Source organism: Lathyrus oleraceus, chromosome 3 (genome assembly GCF_024323335.1).
Source record: "Lathyrus oleraceus cultivar Zhongwan6 chromosome 3, CAAS_Psat_ZW6_1.0, whole genome shotgun sequence".
NCBI classification, from domain to species: Eukaryota; Viridiplantae; Streptophyta; class Magnoliopsida; order Fabales; family Fabaceae; genus Lathyrus; species Lathyrus oleraceus.
The window spans coordinates 144,462,360-144,479,336 of NC_066581.1; the positions used below are offsets into that span (position 1 = coordinate 144,462,360).

General features: G+C 33.9%; 1 protein-coding gene across 1 annotated transcript; it reads left to right on the forward strand.

Annotated features, from left to right (window-relative positions):
• The first annotated feature begins 1,166 nt into the window (after positions 1 to 1,166).
• On the forward strand, positions 1,167 to 4,873 carry LOC127125864 (WRKY transcription factor 44). Its single transcript, XM_051054716.1, has 6 exons — positions 1,167 to 1,332; positions 1,697 to 1,939; positions 2,067 to 2,198; positions 2,628 to 3,277; positions 3,374 to 3,532; positions 3,652 to 4,873. The coding sequence occupies exons 2-6, from the start codon at positions 1,733 to 1,735 to the stop codon at positions 3,833 to 3,835; spliced, it is 1,332 nt and encodes a 443-aa protein (XP_050910673.1). The 5' UTR covers positions 1,167 to 1,332; positions 1,697 to 1,732; the 3' UTR covers positions 3,836 to 4,873.
• The last annotated feature ends 12,104 nt before the right edge of the window (positions 4,874 to 16,977 follow it).

Here is a 16,977-nt window from a genome sequence, read left to right on the forward strand (position 1 = left end):
TCTCTACCAAACACCCCAACAACCTTTTCAACCTTTCCTCGACGCATCGTTCACACCCATGTCTCCCTTCAACCGTCCCGGTCGCCCATTAATGAGTCATCCACAACCCAATTTCTCTGGCATGGGTCATGAGCTCAGCTACGGCGGTACACCATCGATGCATACTGAAGACTATGCCGACTTGTCTGACTACCTCAACAGGCCTTCTCCTGTAGTTGGAAGTGACGCTCCTGGCCCCTAAGATGCTCAAACACCGGTACCGAATCATCAACGTGGGTTAGGGTAGCTAGAGGATGTGGGACCGGAGGTCGGTTAGGTGATCCCAGTCATCACCATTAGGTTTCTTTGTGTAAACGATAAATTTTATTAATATCAATTGGTCCTATATCAAATTTATCTATCACGTATACCATTTACAAAAAAAATAGCATTTTACACTGAGGCTTCAATTGAATTGGCGCCTCCTCTTAAGTCCTACACAGGGGCGCCAATCCAATTGGCGCCTCCATTTAATTTTTAAGAGGAGTCTCCAATTCAATTGACTCCTCCTCCTAAAAGTGGGGTAGTTTGAGATTTTTTTTGAAACCAAGGGTATTTTGGGAATTTCCTTGAAAAAGTGGGTTATTTTTGTAAAAATTTCTCAGTTAATCCTAGACGTTTGATATTGAAATAAGTTTGATTTTTATTTTAAAAACTTATAAAGTAATACAAACGGATGATGATGATGAATCGACAATATAATTTTTTTTTACACTGACAATACATAATAATTAATCATTTTTTATTTATTTATTTATTTATTTTAAACTTGTTTGAATGTGCAATGACGTCCTACAAATGTCACATGAATGAATGAATATTAGACATGTGATGTGTGACACACATCAACATTCCTAAATTCATTCGTGTATGTGCTTTACATATCGCTATTTTATATATATACAGATTTTCCCCCAAATCAAACAACATCTCACTTTTTTTTCTTCTATTTTATTTACTTTCATAACATTTTTCAAAGATAGCATTAATGCCGTTGAAAATAACCATCTCCATGACTGTGAACTTCAACAGATGGTCAAAACTACACAAATATTGACTGTTAGTTGTCCGTACACTCGTGGAGGTTGGAACAACCAATCCTTAATATTCACAAATCCCAATAACTAACAAACAAACAACGCTTCATCCACTTTTTCATTTTCACTCTCACTCATTCTCTCGTTTTTACATAGTACTTAGTATTTATTCAAGTATTCATAAACCTTTTGACAAGTCACATAAGCCAAGGTGCATCTATTTAGCATGTTACAGCTTCTTCTTGCTTTTATGCAGGTCTGTTTCTTCATCCTTTTCTTCTCACTAGTAATTTTAAGAATGGATAATCAATCACTTTTGCTGTATTTGTTAAATGGTTTTGTTCAGACCAAACATTATTTTGGAAGAGACACCATTTGTTGTTTTGTGAGATGACATTAAAAAAGATTAAACTAAATTATAGCTAGGATTTTCAGTCTATGATTATGGTTGCAGTATTATTGTATATGATTTAAACAGTGCTATTTTGTAGGTTACTAATACTAATTATAGCAACATCTAACTATTATTAAACCTTTGTCTGTAATTTACAACTTTTATTAATGTTAGGTAATTATACCTACTTACCTACCAAGTGATCTTTATCTTGGTTCAATTGAAGGTGAAAAATCTTGCAAGAGATAGATAGCATTTGAGGATGGATGTTGACGAAGTAGAAAGAGTAGTTGTTGCAAAACCAGTTGCTTCAAGGCCAAATTGTTCTACTTTCAAATCTTTCTCAGAGCTTCTAGCAGGTGCTATCAATGCCGCTCCTCCAATTGCATCTTCTTCTCAAACTACAACTTCTGCAATTAGACCAAAGACAGTCAGGTTCAAGCCAACATTGAATCTCCCCCCTTCTCAGGTGAGCGAGCATTCTGTGCACGATACAATAGATAAATCGATGTTAGTATTTCAAAAACCGAATGGTCTAGTTCGGTTTTAAAACATTTGTTGATGTCTAACATCTGTTGTGTTTTTTACAATCACAGGCTGATGTTTTTAGAGGTGAACTTAGCAATTCTTCTGACATGGATCCTAAACCTGACACCAATCAGTCTCTCATATACAAGCCAATGGCGAAATTTGTGTCACAGACTACTGTCTCTCTCTTGGCAAACATGGTCAGTATCTATAGATTCTACACACACATAATACACTTCTTTCTCTTATGCATGAGTCTTAGATGTTTAGGATTTAAGGTTTAAGTTGAGAGTCATAATAAGCATGAACCGGACTCTAATATGTTATCACAATCTATCTTAGATTTGTTGGAGCCATCTTTCTAGTGCTGCATGTTAAGAGTCTCGCATCGAATAATATATGGTCTGAACATTTTCTTATAATCCTGAACAATGTATGGTTGAGTTAGGCCTAACCACATTTCTTAACATGGTATCAAGAGTTTGGTTTTAGATCCGTTGGACTACCTGCTATCGGGTCACTCACTAAGAATTCCACGTTGGATATATGGCCTAAACATGTTCTGGACGAATTTGAGTGCAATAGATTTTTTTCGAACACTTATATCTTTTTCTCTTCTTTTGGAGTAGGGAATCTGTAGCACTAGCCAGCTACAACCACAGCAATCAATGGAGGCCAATCTACAGAATCTAAACCATGACAAATTTAGATCTAACAAAAGCTCAAATTTTCATCAGAACATTACTACCCTACCTACAGAAACACACCAGGCCACTGAACCTTGTAAGACGGCGCAACAGAACATGGAGGAAGACCAAAAAGCTTTAACATCATCCACAGCGAATACGGATAAACCTTCATATGATGGATATAACTGGAGAAAATACGGACAGAAGCAAGTAAAAGGAAGCGAGTATCCTCGAAGTTATTACAAGTGCACACATCCTAACTGTCCAGTTAAGAAGAAAGTTGAAAGATCATTTGATGGCGAGATTGCTGAAATTGTTTACAAAGGCGAACACTGCCATGGAAAGCCGCAACTTCTAAAGCGCAATGCGGGAGCGACACAAGGACCGGGAATGGTTTCTGACGGAATGGTTCAAGATACATTGTGGAGTAATAATAATAATAATCAGAATGAAGGAAGAATAGAGAATCATGTCAAAGCTTCACATCCTAATGATCCTACTTATGAAAATTCTTTTGGTTTAAGTGGGGATTGTGAGGAAGGAAGCAAAGGATTTGAGGCAGATGAAGATGATCCTAGAAGTAAAAGAAGGTGAAAAATAGTTTTAACACGTACGCAACTTCATGCAATGTAGATATGTTATTGGTAACATAATTTTTTCAGTACTAAGTAATTAAGTTTGTGCAGGAAAAATGAGAATCAATCGAACGAAGCGGCAGTATCAGAAGAAGGTCTAGTAGAGCCACGGATCGTGATGCAAAATTCTGCGGATTCTGAAATCCTTGGAGACGGCTTTCGCTGGAGGAAATACGGACAGAAGGTGGTGAAGGGAAATCCATATCCCAGGTTCATACTTTTCTTCTTCAAAGTAACTATAATATATGAGTTGCTTCAAGATTACTTGTAAAGCAAGGTTCCTTGGAGATTACTCTTTCTGACAGTATTCATTTTTTTTAATCTTGTAGAAGTTACTATAGATGTACTCATATAAAGTGCAATGTTCGCAAGCACGTCGAGAGAGCAATCGATGATCCAAAATCATTTGTGACTACATATGAAGGAAAGCACAACCATGAGATACCACTCAAGAACACAACAACTGTGGCATCATCCGAAAAGGATTCTCTTAGTAAAGATAAACCATATTGACAGTTTAATTTATCATTAGTTGACAGTAACATTATAGTTATTATGACTAAATGGTTTGGATCCTCTTATGATAGATTTTCACAAAGTTTGATTGGCTAAACCCAACTCATTTGAAGTGATTTATTCCAGTTATGCTAAAGTATGCTCAGAATAATTGAAGTTCATCAGAAGATAGCGACAATTTGAAATGCAACAACTATGAGACTAAGACTAGGGTATTTACTTTATGTTTTAACTTTTGATGAGAACAATATATGTATTTGGAGCATAATTCATATGGTAATCAATTTCATTGTACCAAGCATTTGAAGTGTTTCCTTAAACACAATGATGTAGACATAGAAGGTCTGAAAGATTGTTTGGTATATCTAACTTATATTGGTTTGTGCAAACAGCTACAACCAAATGGATCCTTCAGTTTCAATGCCTAGAACTTTAGGCTCTTCTTTATGAATTGATCATAAGATAGTTTTTATTTCGTGAGTGAATGATGCTTTTAAGATTGTTCTTCAATGTTTTCGGATTCAAGTATTAATAGTTTTCTGCTTAGTGGAGTTATTGAGTTTTTAACTATAATGCTTCAACACGTTGCTTTATTCTCCTCAAGGGACTAATTTCCTGCCATTGGTTCGGGACCTAATCAAGCTCTTCCAAACAGCAATAGCAACATCCTCCTCTAACAAACACAGCGGGCATACTGTGTTATGCGCGCCTGAAACGATTCCACGACTAGGGCATACTGTGTTATGCGCGCCTGAAACGATTCCACGACTAGCCAAATTCGCTTTGGGTGGAAGCCTATTCAGCAATAATCTCTAACAAAAAATCTGGCACTTGCTCGGCATCTTCGTCTTCCAAACGACTTGCAGCCCTTATAGAGACCTCGAATTGATCACAAAAACATCGTTACTGGACTGGAAAAAAGCGCTGTAATTGTCTCATATCATCGTTAACAACTGAGAATTGTATGACTTTGGTTTCATTTTAGATGACTTGCATTATGTTTCATATCTATAATAAAGGAAACTATTGTGCTCACATATTAGCAAAACTAGAATTTATTTGACATGTATCATTGGCGGGACACCGTTCCAAATAATGTTATCTATACTTTTACTAAAAAATTGAGTACTAGTACAAAAGATAATTTTTAAGTCCGTTAGAAAAAGAGTTTTTAGGTAGATTTCGTACCTGACTTATAAGTAGGCGTTGTAAGGCTAGTTAAGGTAAATTTTTTTGACCTGATTTAACAAATAACTAAATTATAAGGTCTCTTAATATTACTAACATCAACATCTAATTTCATTTATAGGGTCCGTCCCCAAATCCGCAGTTAAAACAAATATTTATATTTGAGTATGAACACCAATATTTATATCCGTACCCGTGTTTTATGGATGCCTAAGTACTCATATCCGTTTACCCGTATTTATAATAAAAAATTATCCATCAATTATAATTTATCTTCTAATTTTACTTTTTAACAATATTTACTAAAATTTGAGGATGTTATTATTGAGATAATAAATAAACAAATATATATATATATATATATATATATATATATATATATATATATATATATATATATATATATATATATATATATATATATATAATGTATTGAAATTTAATAGTGATGTATTTAATAAATTTAATAGATTAATATGTGTACATAATAATGAAAATAAAAACAAATAAAAATGTATACAATGTGGGTATGGGACGGATTGGGTACTAAGATACCCATGCCCATACCCGCACCCATACCCTCTTATTTTAATGGATAATTGTCCGGGTCCGTACCCATTTTGCGGGTTTTTACCCTATCCATTATGAATAATATTTATGGGTATCCATTGAGGATGGGTACAATTGTCATCCATACTCATTTACTGATGACTTAATATGTATTTTATACGTATTTTGTTAAATTTGTTCATTACTAACTAACTTAATAAGTAATTTTTTTGTTCAACCTCGTGGTTATATTTCTTGAATAGGGTTGGAAATGAGTTAAATCGGTTCGAATTCGCCTCAACTCGACTTATTAATAACTGATTCAGCTCAAATCTTGTTGAATTGTAATTTCTTGTGTCGAAGCAGGTTGATCGACAAAGACAAGGAAATGTTGAAACGCTAATGTCGTAATGTCGAAGCATGTTGTTCGTTAGAGATTTTGACTTAGGCTTATTTTGTAATTTTAGCCGAATTAGGTTAGTTAGAGTTTTGCTTAGGGAGCAAGCAAATTCAACCTATAAATAGGGAGTAACCCCTATTGTTGAAACACAAGAAAGAATGCAGTTGCATAGTTGAATAAAATTTGTTTGAGAGTAGAGAGAAACTCTGTAGAAACAATTTCTTCTTCTTCTTTCACTCATCAAAATCCTAATTCCATTTCTTCCCCAATTTTTTATCTTTTCTATTCTTCGTTCATTATCAATTGTGCAGTGAAATTCTCCATAGGTTTTGGTAAATTTCCAACATTTGGTATCTAGAACATTGACTGAGTGATTTGTGAAAGAAAAATACGATGACGATGAATCATCCAAATGGATATTTTCCGGCGAGTCTCTCAATTCTGAAGGGTTAGAATTATGAGAATTGGTGTAAACAGATGAAGGTTATTTTCTGTTGGCAAGATCTTTGAGATCTTGTGAAGGAGGGAGTGACGCCGCTTCCAGAAAACACGACGGATGAAGAAAAGGCTGCACACAAAGAATTGATGAAGAAAGATTATAAAGCTCTATTATAATTCATCAATGTGTTGATTCAGACAATTTTGAAAAGTTGAGTGATGTTGATTAAGCGAAAGAAGCATGAGAAATCTTGGAAAAATCATTTGATGGCGATGAGAAGGTGAAAGAAGTAAGGTTACAGACTCACAAAAGAACGTATGAATTGCTTCAGATGGATGATAATGAAAGCATAACAGACTTTTTCACTAGGGTTACGAAACTGGTGGATCAAATCAAGGTATGTGGAGAGGCGTTGACATCAATATCGGTTTTTGCAAAGATATTGAGGTTATTGACTATAAAGTTTGACCACGTGGTAGTAACCATAAAAGAGTCGAAAGATTTGTCAATATTGACAAAAGAAGAGCTTCGAGGGACGCTTGAATCTCATGAACAAAGAATGGCTGAAACAACTGCAAGCAAGTCGAAAAATGATGTGACTTTGCAGACACAATCAACAAGAGAAAAGAAAGGCAAAGGTAAGTGGATTGACTACAAAGGTATATGAGGCTACAACAATTCGACTGGTAGAGGAAACGAGAAAGAAGGAAATTCGTCGAATCAGAGAAGACCCTCATACCAAAGTAACCAAAGAGGTGATGCTGTTGGTAGAGGAAAAGGAGGTGGTAGAAAACCTGACAAAAGTCACATTTAGTGTTTCAGTTGTCAGAAATATGGTAACTAGTCTAGTGATTATCCTGAAAAACAAAATAATCAAGAAAATGATGCAAAGTTTGTAAAGCATTAAGAAGAAGAAATGTTGTTGATGGTCACAATAAGAGATGAATAAAAATTCTCGGACCAATGATACTTGGACTCAGGATTCTCATCATACATGAGTGTAGGTGATAAAAATACACAAGAAGAGGGAGGGGGGATGAGGTTGAATTGTGTATGCCTAAAATTCTCTTTTCACTTATGATTCTGGAACGTCAGATTCTGAACCACGTTCAGAGCTTGATACCAGAGTGAGTATCAACAATGAGAATTTTATTTCCTTTTCTTCACTCTGTTTAAGAACCTAAGGTGTAAAGCTCAGATTCTGATATAAGTAAGAGGCTGAATCAAATTAGAGTCTGACTTCAGAGTTTGGCTGTATAGCAAAATGTAAATGCAGAAGTAAATAAATAGACACACAATATATATACTGATTCCTCTCAAATCGAGAGTACTCCAGTTCCCCTACAACATAAGAGCTTTTAACTATAATCAGACTGATTACAATTGCTTAAGCCAACAACTCAAGACTTCCTGCTTAATCACACTATACCGAGACTTCCTTGCTCTGCCCACAAGTATGAGACTTCACTTGCTTAATCACCCAAATTGAGACTTCCTGCTCTGTGCAAGCATGAGACTTCAATGCTCAATCACCCTTATTGAGAAATTTTTGCTCAATCTAATCAAAAAGAGACTTACTCTGAGTATATCAGCTAGAGTCTTTAGATTCTCTTAACAAAAGAATATGACATTAACCTTGTGTTCATGTGCGTGCTTCTTAGTTAAGCAGATACACAAAGGTTTACACTCTTGAGCAGAATATGAGTTGTTAGCTCCTGAGTGTGAAAGAATAAAATGTTCATTCTTCTTCTCTCCTTGCATAAATTTTATTCTTCTTGTGCCTTTCTATTCTGATGATCTTCCTTGATCATTTCACTATGCTCTCACACACTTAACCCTTGTGGTTATATTTTTTATTTAATGTGTGTTTCTTAGATCTGTTTTCTGAATAAATACAGTATCTCTCTCAGCCAATACTATGAACTAGTATCACATCTTTGTGAACACAACCACGTATTCTTCAACTCACATTCATCTTGGTCAGAACAAACAATTTGAATGTTTTCAATCTTCATCTATAAATAAATGATAAGAATAGAAACGTTGAAGATTGAAACATTCAAAGGTACATGTAGCCGTTGAAGGTCTTTATCCGTTCTACAATAGAGTGAGCTAAAAAATCAGCTAGTATAAAGACGTTGAGAGAGACAGAGTTGTAGCGGTAAATTCATGACCATTAAGCTATGGATAAACTTAACGTCGATAAAACAAGAGCCGCCACCGCACTTTTATTTTTTCCAAAGGAAAAGGGAAAAGTACGAACAAAACTCAAAGATAAGAAGTTTTCAAATCAAAACTAATAAAATGCCAGAGATTACAGGTAAGGGGGTTGGTTACACAGAGGGAAGGTGTGAGCACCCAAAGTGTCCTAGGTACTCCTAGGGAGCCCTTTTTCATGTGTGTATGTGTTTTTGGTATAAAAGATGTTTGAGAAAAATAGAGTGTGGGGATGAGAAAAGAATTTATTAATTATATTTTTGTATTTGACAAGACCTTCAGACTTGTGCCTACGTACAAACATAAAAATAAGGGATAAAAACCTCGTAGTTCGTGGTAACAATTTCAAAATGAGTGGGTTGCTTTTAATCAAAAGTTAAATTTAAAAAGAGGCACAAAAGGCCCAAAAGAGTTTGAATGAGTGTCAGTTCTTTTTGTCTTTTGAAATTTTAAGTCAATATGATTAGATTTGTTTACAAGTTTGATTTAAGAAAAGAGTTTAAAAAAATGCAATGGCATAAAGCCTAAGTTTCTAATTTAAAACATTTCTAAGTTTGAATTAACAAGCAAAGAAAGTTTTTGAAAGGGGGGAGAGATTTTGAAATTTAAGAAGTGAGAGGAGATGAAGAGGCTATCCTAAGCATAAAATTAAGAGTTAAGAGTTGAAAAGATCTGATCAATGGGATGCAATCCAGCAGACAAGAATGTCATATAGAAAACCCACTTTCCCTTTGGACTTTGAATCAAGCAATAATCAACAATCAATTAGCAATATGAAGAGCAAGGCATCAAATAAAGATGGCCACATCTAAGTAAGCAAACTTCATAGCTAACATTCTTCTGTACTTCTTCATGCATCAAATGACATCTTCCTTGACTTTGCTCAGAACAAAACAATAGGCACAGGTTCAAAGTAACAGTTGTATCAAGACCATGTAGCAGATGAACTCAAGTGGATCTAAATACTTGCATCAGATGAAAGCTCAAATCATAATAACTTGATAATGTTGGCATTGGCCAAATCCTTTTGCATGGGGAATATTGTCTAATTCTAAGTCCAAAAGCTCAGATCAAATCCAACAGTCCACACAAATATTTTTTTAGGGTTTTTGTTGTTTATTAAGTATTTTAAGGTCCTAAGACCACAAACACAAACAAAGTATGCTAATAAATATATACAATCACAATATATGGCTCAAATGAGCAAAGTGAAAATAACATTAACATTAACAAGTTAAATGATATGTAAATGACAAATGGAATGGTAAATGACTTGGAATTAAATTGCATAAAGTAAATGACTTGAAAGATAAAAGCAATATAATAAAAGTTAGCCAAATGTTAGTTGATGAGATGTTAGTGGTGTTTTGCTTTTTAATTGATTAAGTCATTCTTTGGAGAACACTCAACCCTATATTCACAAGCATGGATCCTTGAACCAAGACATCTTCCAAAGGAAGGAAAAAATGCCAAGTTTTCACACAATACCATGAAAGGGAGGAGACTTACAATCCCACTTACTAGAATGTTATGCCTTTAGGGTCAAAATTTAGCTCTATGTTAATCAATCGTAATCAGACTTATATAGAAGTCACAACTATCTGAGGTCGGGCAATAGAAATTTAGGTGCTAATGCATGTTAGAGATTTGGTATAATGAACCAAACTCCTAAAACATACCACACACTAAAATAAAAAAATCAAAGGGATGGACCTATCTCATCCATACTTGTATTGGTTCATCTAACATAAACTTATTGATGAACCAATTAGCCTTAGGATGTTGAGATGTCATTAGTCAATGGAAGGGATGAGAAAGAATGAGATTGAAGATGAAGAGGGAGGGGAGATGAGATAAACACAAATTGGTCATGGGAGGAACTTTATCAAATTAAAATCATCCATTCATTTTGGAAGATAAAATGTACATTTCATCAATTCCCTAAATCCAATGATTTTAACTTAACAAAAGTCAAATCAACCTTGACCATGCCCAAACACATAGTCAAACATCACAAGTCAATAAAAATGGCTCAACACAATTTCTATACAATTAATCAATAAAAAATCAAATTAAAAGTGAATTAAATTTCAATTTAAATTGGCCAAAACCTAAAACCTCTTCAAAACACCAAATAAATGACCAAGAGATTTATCCTAGGTCGATGAAGGTCAAAGGACCTTGGACAAAAAATTTCATGATTTTTGAAAAGTCAGAAGTATTTTTAAACAATTAAAAATATGCACAAAAACAATTAATTCATAAAAAATACCAAAATTAATCCAAAAAATAATTTTAATTCATAAAATAAAAGAGGAAAAAATTTAAAGATTTTTGGTGAAAGTCCCATATTTTTTGGATTCAAAATAAAATTAATATTAATTAATTAAAATAAATGGATTAAATAAAAATCAGAAAATAAAATATAAATAAAAAAACAAGGGCCATCAGATCTCCCTCATTAATTGAGGTGGCAGATCTGATGGCCACACACGCGCATTCCACCATGCGCTCAAGTCAACTTAATGTACGCGTGGTATGCAAAAGCAATGACTAAGATTATAACGTGAGATCATGATCCAATGGTTTTGGACACACCAACACATCACCGGAGCCCTAGCTCCGGTCTTCTTCTCCGGTGAGAGCCACCAGACTGGTCCAATCAAAACCTCATGAAAAATGGAAAGTGAGTACACTATTTTGAATGGAAAAATGCTCAGGAGCACGAATCTGGCCTCAATTTTCTCCAATTCCAAGTATATAAAAAGATACAAGGATTTGAATTTTGAGAATTATGAACTGGGTTGCTTCGATTCGACCTCAAAGTAACTCAATCTTCTTGCCTATATTGATAGGACTTCAGACAACCAAAAATCAACAAGAATGGTGAAGAATTGAGGGAGAATCGAAGAGATGAAAGTTCTGAAAATTCACCTTCAATGGAGCTTCAGATTGACACGATCTTGCTTTCAATTATGCTTGGCCTTGCTTCAGATGCTTGTTGGAAGTGATTAGGATCAATGAAAGGCATGGACTCTTGGAGTTTCAATCTCAAAACATATGAAGATTTGAAACTCGATTTTCAAAGAAAACCTTTAAGCTTATCCTTCAAGGGTGAGGGTTTAGGATTGCAGATTCAAAGCTTGGGCATGAGGTCCTTAATTCTGAGCAACGAGGGTCTTATTTATAGGCCATGAGATTGATTTCTACACACTTCCAAATTTGGCAATTTTGTGAAATTCTCTTTGCATGCTTGCATGGGCGTGTGCTAGGCCCATCAAGTGATGTAATCTGATCTAAAAATGAGTGAGATTCATACTGAATTCATGTTGGTAAGCCATGCAATCGTGTATGAAAAGTGGAAGTGGAAATCATCCAAATGGTTTTTCATATTGCAACCATGCGCAAGTCCCTCATCCTTTGGCCAAATGAGATATCTTAGAATTTTTGGAAAGGTGAGATCAAGGGGAACAACTTTCATGTTGAACACTTTTTCATTTGAAGCTTGGATCATGATGAGTTTTGAGGTGGAAGTTTGGGAAATCAAACATATTTGAAAATTTTCTAAGTACTAAGTCATATGTTCACTTCTTCCACCTTTAATAACTTTTTCTATGGACTTCAAATGAGAAAAGTTCCTTCATAAAAGTTGTATATCTTTCAAACCTATTCAATTTGGTCACAAATTGGACCTCATTTGGATTTTTCATAAAGGAGTTATGCATTTTAGAAGTTAAGGAAAATCACTTATTCAATGGTATTGGTCCCAAATGACCTATAATATTTTCTCTTGGCACATGCATTTGCAAGTTGAATTTGAACTTCCTACAAACATAAAACTTGACATAGACATATTGAATTTGATAATGGAATTTTAATGGCTTTCATATCATAAAAATTGTGCAAGTTATGGTCTTGGGAAGTTGACCTCCAAACTAGGGTTCAGACAAAATGACCTATAATGTTTCACCATAAAAAATGACTTTCCAAGCAAAACTAGCTCTTGACTTAAAAATTAAAGTTGTTTGTAATGTCATTTAGAGTAACGTTTCTCTTGTAATAATTTTCATATGACAAAATTTGTAGGAGATAGGGTCTAGGGAACTCCAGTTTTGACCAGTTGACTTTCTCTGGTCAACCACCATGAACCAACTTGCTAGCTTGACAATCTATTGACTTTTGGGACTCATGGAGGATCATATATGTATAGGATGATGTAATATGAAGTATCCCTTGAAATATTTGATCAAGTGTTGAACAAACTTGTTGGAGAAGTCACATAAGATACCCAGATGAACTAGGGTTTCCAAGGAAAACACATCCCAAACTCTTGATGAATTCTTGATAAAAATGATATGTGAAGATCACGGGGATCCATATATGATGCTTAGAGACAATTTGAACCATTTCTTGATTGAGCTCCTTGCATTGAGGGTCTCAAACCCTAGATATGAGCTTGATAAAGTATAGGTGAGCATACACACTACCTACAAAAGAGTTAAACTATACATTGACATATTTTTGGTATTTTGGTTAGTAAATAATGAAAAAAAAGTATGATACAATCAAATATGCTTGGTGACCTCTCCTGATGCAAACCCAATGAATGAAGGTAAGAAGGATGCCAAGGTGTGATCCCAATGCAAATGCATATGATAAGATGGCATGAGGGATCTTAGGATCAAAATTGGGGTCTTACATGAGTAGAGTTCAGAGCAATCGAAGAGATAAGATCCTAACAACATAGCTTTATGCTGATTAGACATAAAGTAGTGTACCGTTGTCACGTGATCTTCTTTGTATAACTTCAGACTTGAAATCTTCTTGTAAACGTTTGTTGAGGCTTGTTCAGAGTCGCTGTTATCCTTATACTTAACTTCTTGATCCAAAGGCTTTTTATAGAATTAGTTAAAGCTTGATCAGAAGTTGAAGTATGTCTTCAGAACCTGGTTGGAGTGAGACTTCGGAGTCTAGAATTCACAGGTTCTGAGGTTGTCTTCATCAGCGTCTTGATCATAACTAGTCTGATGTTCACTTGCAGAGTTGATGACTTGATGTAGACAAATAATCCTTTGAAGCAGAATCTTCAGAACTGCTGATGACGCTTGTTCAGAAGATGCAAAATTAATCCTTTGCACTAGAGTCTACTTGCTTCAATAAGTAAAACGACACATAATGATTCATGTCAGAGTTGATAATGAAAGTGGAAAGATTATGTATTATAAACAACAAGTAAAGAGACACACAATGATTTATCAGGGTTCCTCTCCTCAACTGAGAGTAGTCCAGCCCCCTCGCCCCAACAAGACATTTCCACTATAATCAATCCTGATTACAACTTCCCAATTAGTCCAGAAAGAGACTTTCGCTCAAGAAATCCTGCAAGAGACTTCCTTTTCTCAATAATACCTGAAAGAGACTTCACTACTCAAGAACACAGGCAAGAGACTTCCTTTGCTCAAGAAAACTAGCAAGAGACTTCCTTTGCTTAAGCAAACTAGCAAGATACTTTCTCTACTTTAAACAAGAAGTTTAGTAGAATAGATAACAACTATACTTTGTTAACACAATCAACAGTATAATAGTTGTACAATAACCATAAAGGTTTTTAACTCTTAACTCTTCTACAAAGATAAGAAATCTTAAGACTCTATGCAATAATAGTTATAAACAATAACTCAAAGTTATTCTCAAGTTGTTATGTTGTAGTAGTGTAACCTTCTTTCAAATCTTCATCTTTCTTTTATATAGGAAGATAAAAGAGCCGTTGGAGGGTTGGGCATAAGAGTTAACTTAATGAAGAAGCATGCCAAAAGAGACGTTGTAGGATGTAACTGGTTAGAAACACTGTCCACTGAATAAAAGCATTGTCCAAAACACCTTTCTGAGTACTAGGTATCTACCAAAAGGTAGAACAAACTTAAGAGGTCACATCACCATTCCTTGAGCCTTGCAAAACAAAACCCTAATTGAATCGCTTTAGAAATCTGGCACTTTGACAATACTGGTCTACTTTTGGTACATAGTAAAAATCAGAGACATCTTTAACCTTCAGAGTCTGAGCTGTCACGAGAGGCTGGAACAATATGATTAGAGTCTGAACCTTCAGAGGCAAAACCAACTCGTTCATAGTCCGATCCTTCAGAATCATCAGATTCTGATATTCCAGAATTTGAGATGGTTTTCTTTTCCACATATTCTTTTAACAAGATCTATTCATATTTGAATACTAAGCTTGTGATCTTGCATACTTGAACATATGTCACTATACTCATTTGTTCTTTAAGTACTTTGCTATAATCAAAATCCAATGGATATGAACAATCTTGTTCCAACATAACATTATCTCTTGTTTTGCAGAAAACATTATTTGTTATAGTGGTAAGGGAAATAAAATTCCTTTTTGGTAAGCTAATTGGACATGAGAGCAAAGCGTCCAAAACATATTTCCTGAAGTCTTTAAAGCCTCAACCAAGAAGGATTATTTCATTGAAAAAATGGGAGAGTGGTTTAATGGCAGGTGGAGGTGGAAGTTAAATGATATGATCCCCGATGATTTCTCTGATTTAAGTAGCTATATTGCAGACTTGGAGTCTTTTTTGACAGACTTCTCTCATACAACAGAAGCTGTCGACCAAATAATTTGGAAGGGAACTCCATCCAATTCTTTCTCTGTTCACAATTGCTACGGTATTTTACACTAGGCTTCTTATAATTATGCAGGTTTGGAGGAACCTCTTCTCTTGGTTTTGAGTGATGTTTGGAGGAACAAAATTCCACCAAAAATCATGATATTTGGTTGGAGGTTGTTCTTCAATAGATTATAAAGTAGAGATCAACTCAAGAGAAGAGAAGTCCTTGTTAATTATCATGATTTTCCTTGTGTTTTTTGTTTTATGGAGGAAGAAAATATTGATCATCTATTTTTTCAATATCAAGTCTCTAGGTAAATTTGGAAAGGGGTGGAAAGTTGATTGAAATTCCTATAGTGGTGAATCAATCTTGTTGGTAAAACTTCATTTACTTCAAGAAAGAGCTGTCAAAGATTGTTAAAGAAGGCAATGAAGTCATTATTTGGTGGACTAATACTTGGAGTATTTATACTAAAGGAATATAATCATCTTTTAAGTTGATGTTTGTAATGTTAATGAGATAGTTTTAGCTATTAAACTAATAGCTTGGAAGTGGAGTGTTAATGGTAAATTCCCATTATCTCATTGTAACTTTCAATATATTTTGTTGTCCCTCTTGATTGTCTTAGGTAATTTTTTTCTTTCTTTTGTAAGGTTCTTTGATTGAATGGGTTAGAGCATCCCTAATGCTTTAATTAATTCCATTTTTTGATTATTAAAAAAAGAGTTGAAATTCCAAGAGCTAACCAACCTTACATATCGAACATCTTCTAATGTGGAAATAGATAACTTAAAACAAACTTTTTCCAAGAAGATAATACCCTATTTTCTAATAGATTTCTGAAGAGAAGATATCTTGAGGTGCAAGCTAACCATTAAAGGGTAAGTGATATTCATCCTTTGATATTGAAATAGTTTGTCTATCACCCTTCACATTGTTTAGGAAATTAACTCAAAGGGAAGTTACAATCATTGTTAACTGATTCCACAAATGATTTAACAACCTTAGATTTATCTGGTTTGGCTAGTGAAAAATGTTATGGGCTTGTTTTAAGGAAAAAGCAATGCATTTCGAACTTTTCATTTAGATATTTATTGTTAAGAGATTTTAACATAATAATATATTTATTTAAAAAGATATATTTAAAAAAATATTTGTATGAGAAATTATTCAAAACATATTCTTATTTTAAATGATTTTAAAACTTTACCATCCAAAAGTAGTATTTACAAAAAAAGGAATAAAAAAGAATTTTTTATAAAAAAAATAAAAACTAACTCATCTATTTTTAAAACATAATATATATTTTAAATTTTTTTAAGAAAGAGTTTAATTGCCAAACACGATCATTGTAACACTTTAAATGTATCGTAATCACTATGTGTTATTTCAAATGAAGTTAATGCAAAAGTAAAACATCTCAAACAAATTAATGATTTGGATGAACTGATGTTTAAAATATCTTTATTATCCTTTAAATACATATCAATTAGAAAGTGGACATTAATGGATTAAGGGTTTTAAGGGCTTGTTTGAATTAGTTTTTTTTTTATAATTTTTAAAAATTTAAAAATAAAAAACCTGTTTGAATGATTTGTTTTAAAAAATACTTTTGTAAAATTATTTTTAATTTTCAGTTTTCAAAACTAAAAAACCAAAACAATATAAATATATTTTTGTTTTTCATTTTCCAATTTTGTTTTCAGAATGAAT

Excerpts from the sequence above, each read along its gene's own strand:
- LOC127125864 (XM_051054716.1), top strand. The coding sequence starts at position 1,733 with ATGGATGTTGACGAAGTAGAAAGAGTAGTTGTTGCAAAACCAGTTGCT. Across the intron at positions 1,940-2,066 it reads TGAATCTCCCCCCTTCTCAG|GCTGATGTTTTTAGAGGTGA; the intron begins GTGAGCGAGCAT and ends TTACAATCACAG. Across the intron at positions 2,199-2,627 it reads TCTCTCTCTTGGCAAACATG|GGAATCTGTAGCACTAGCCA; the intron begins GTCAGTATCTAT and ends CTTTTGGAGTAG.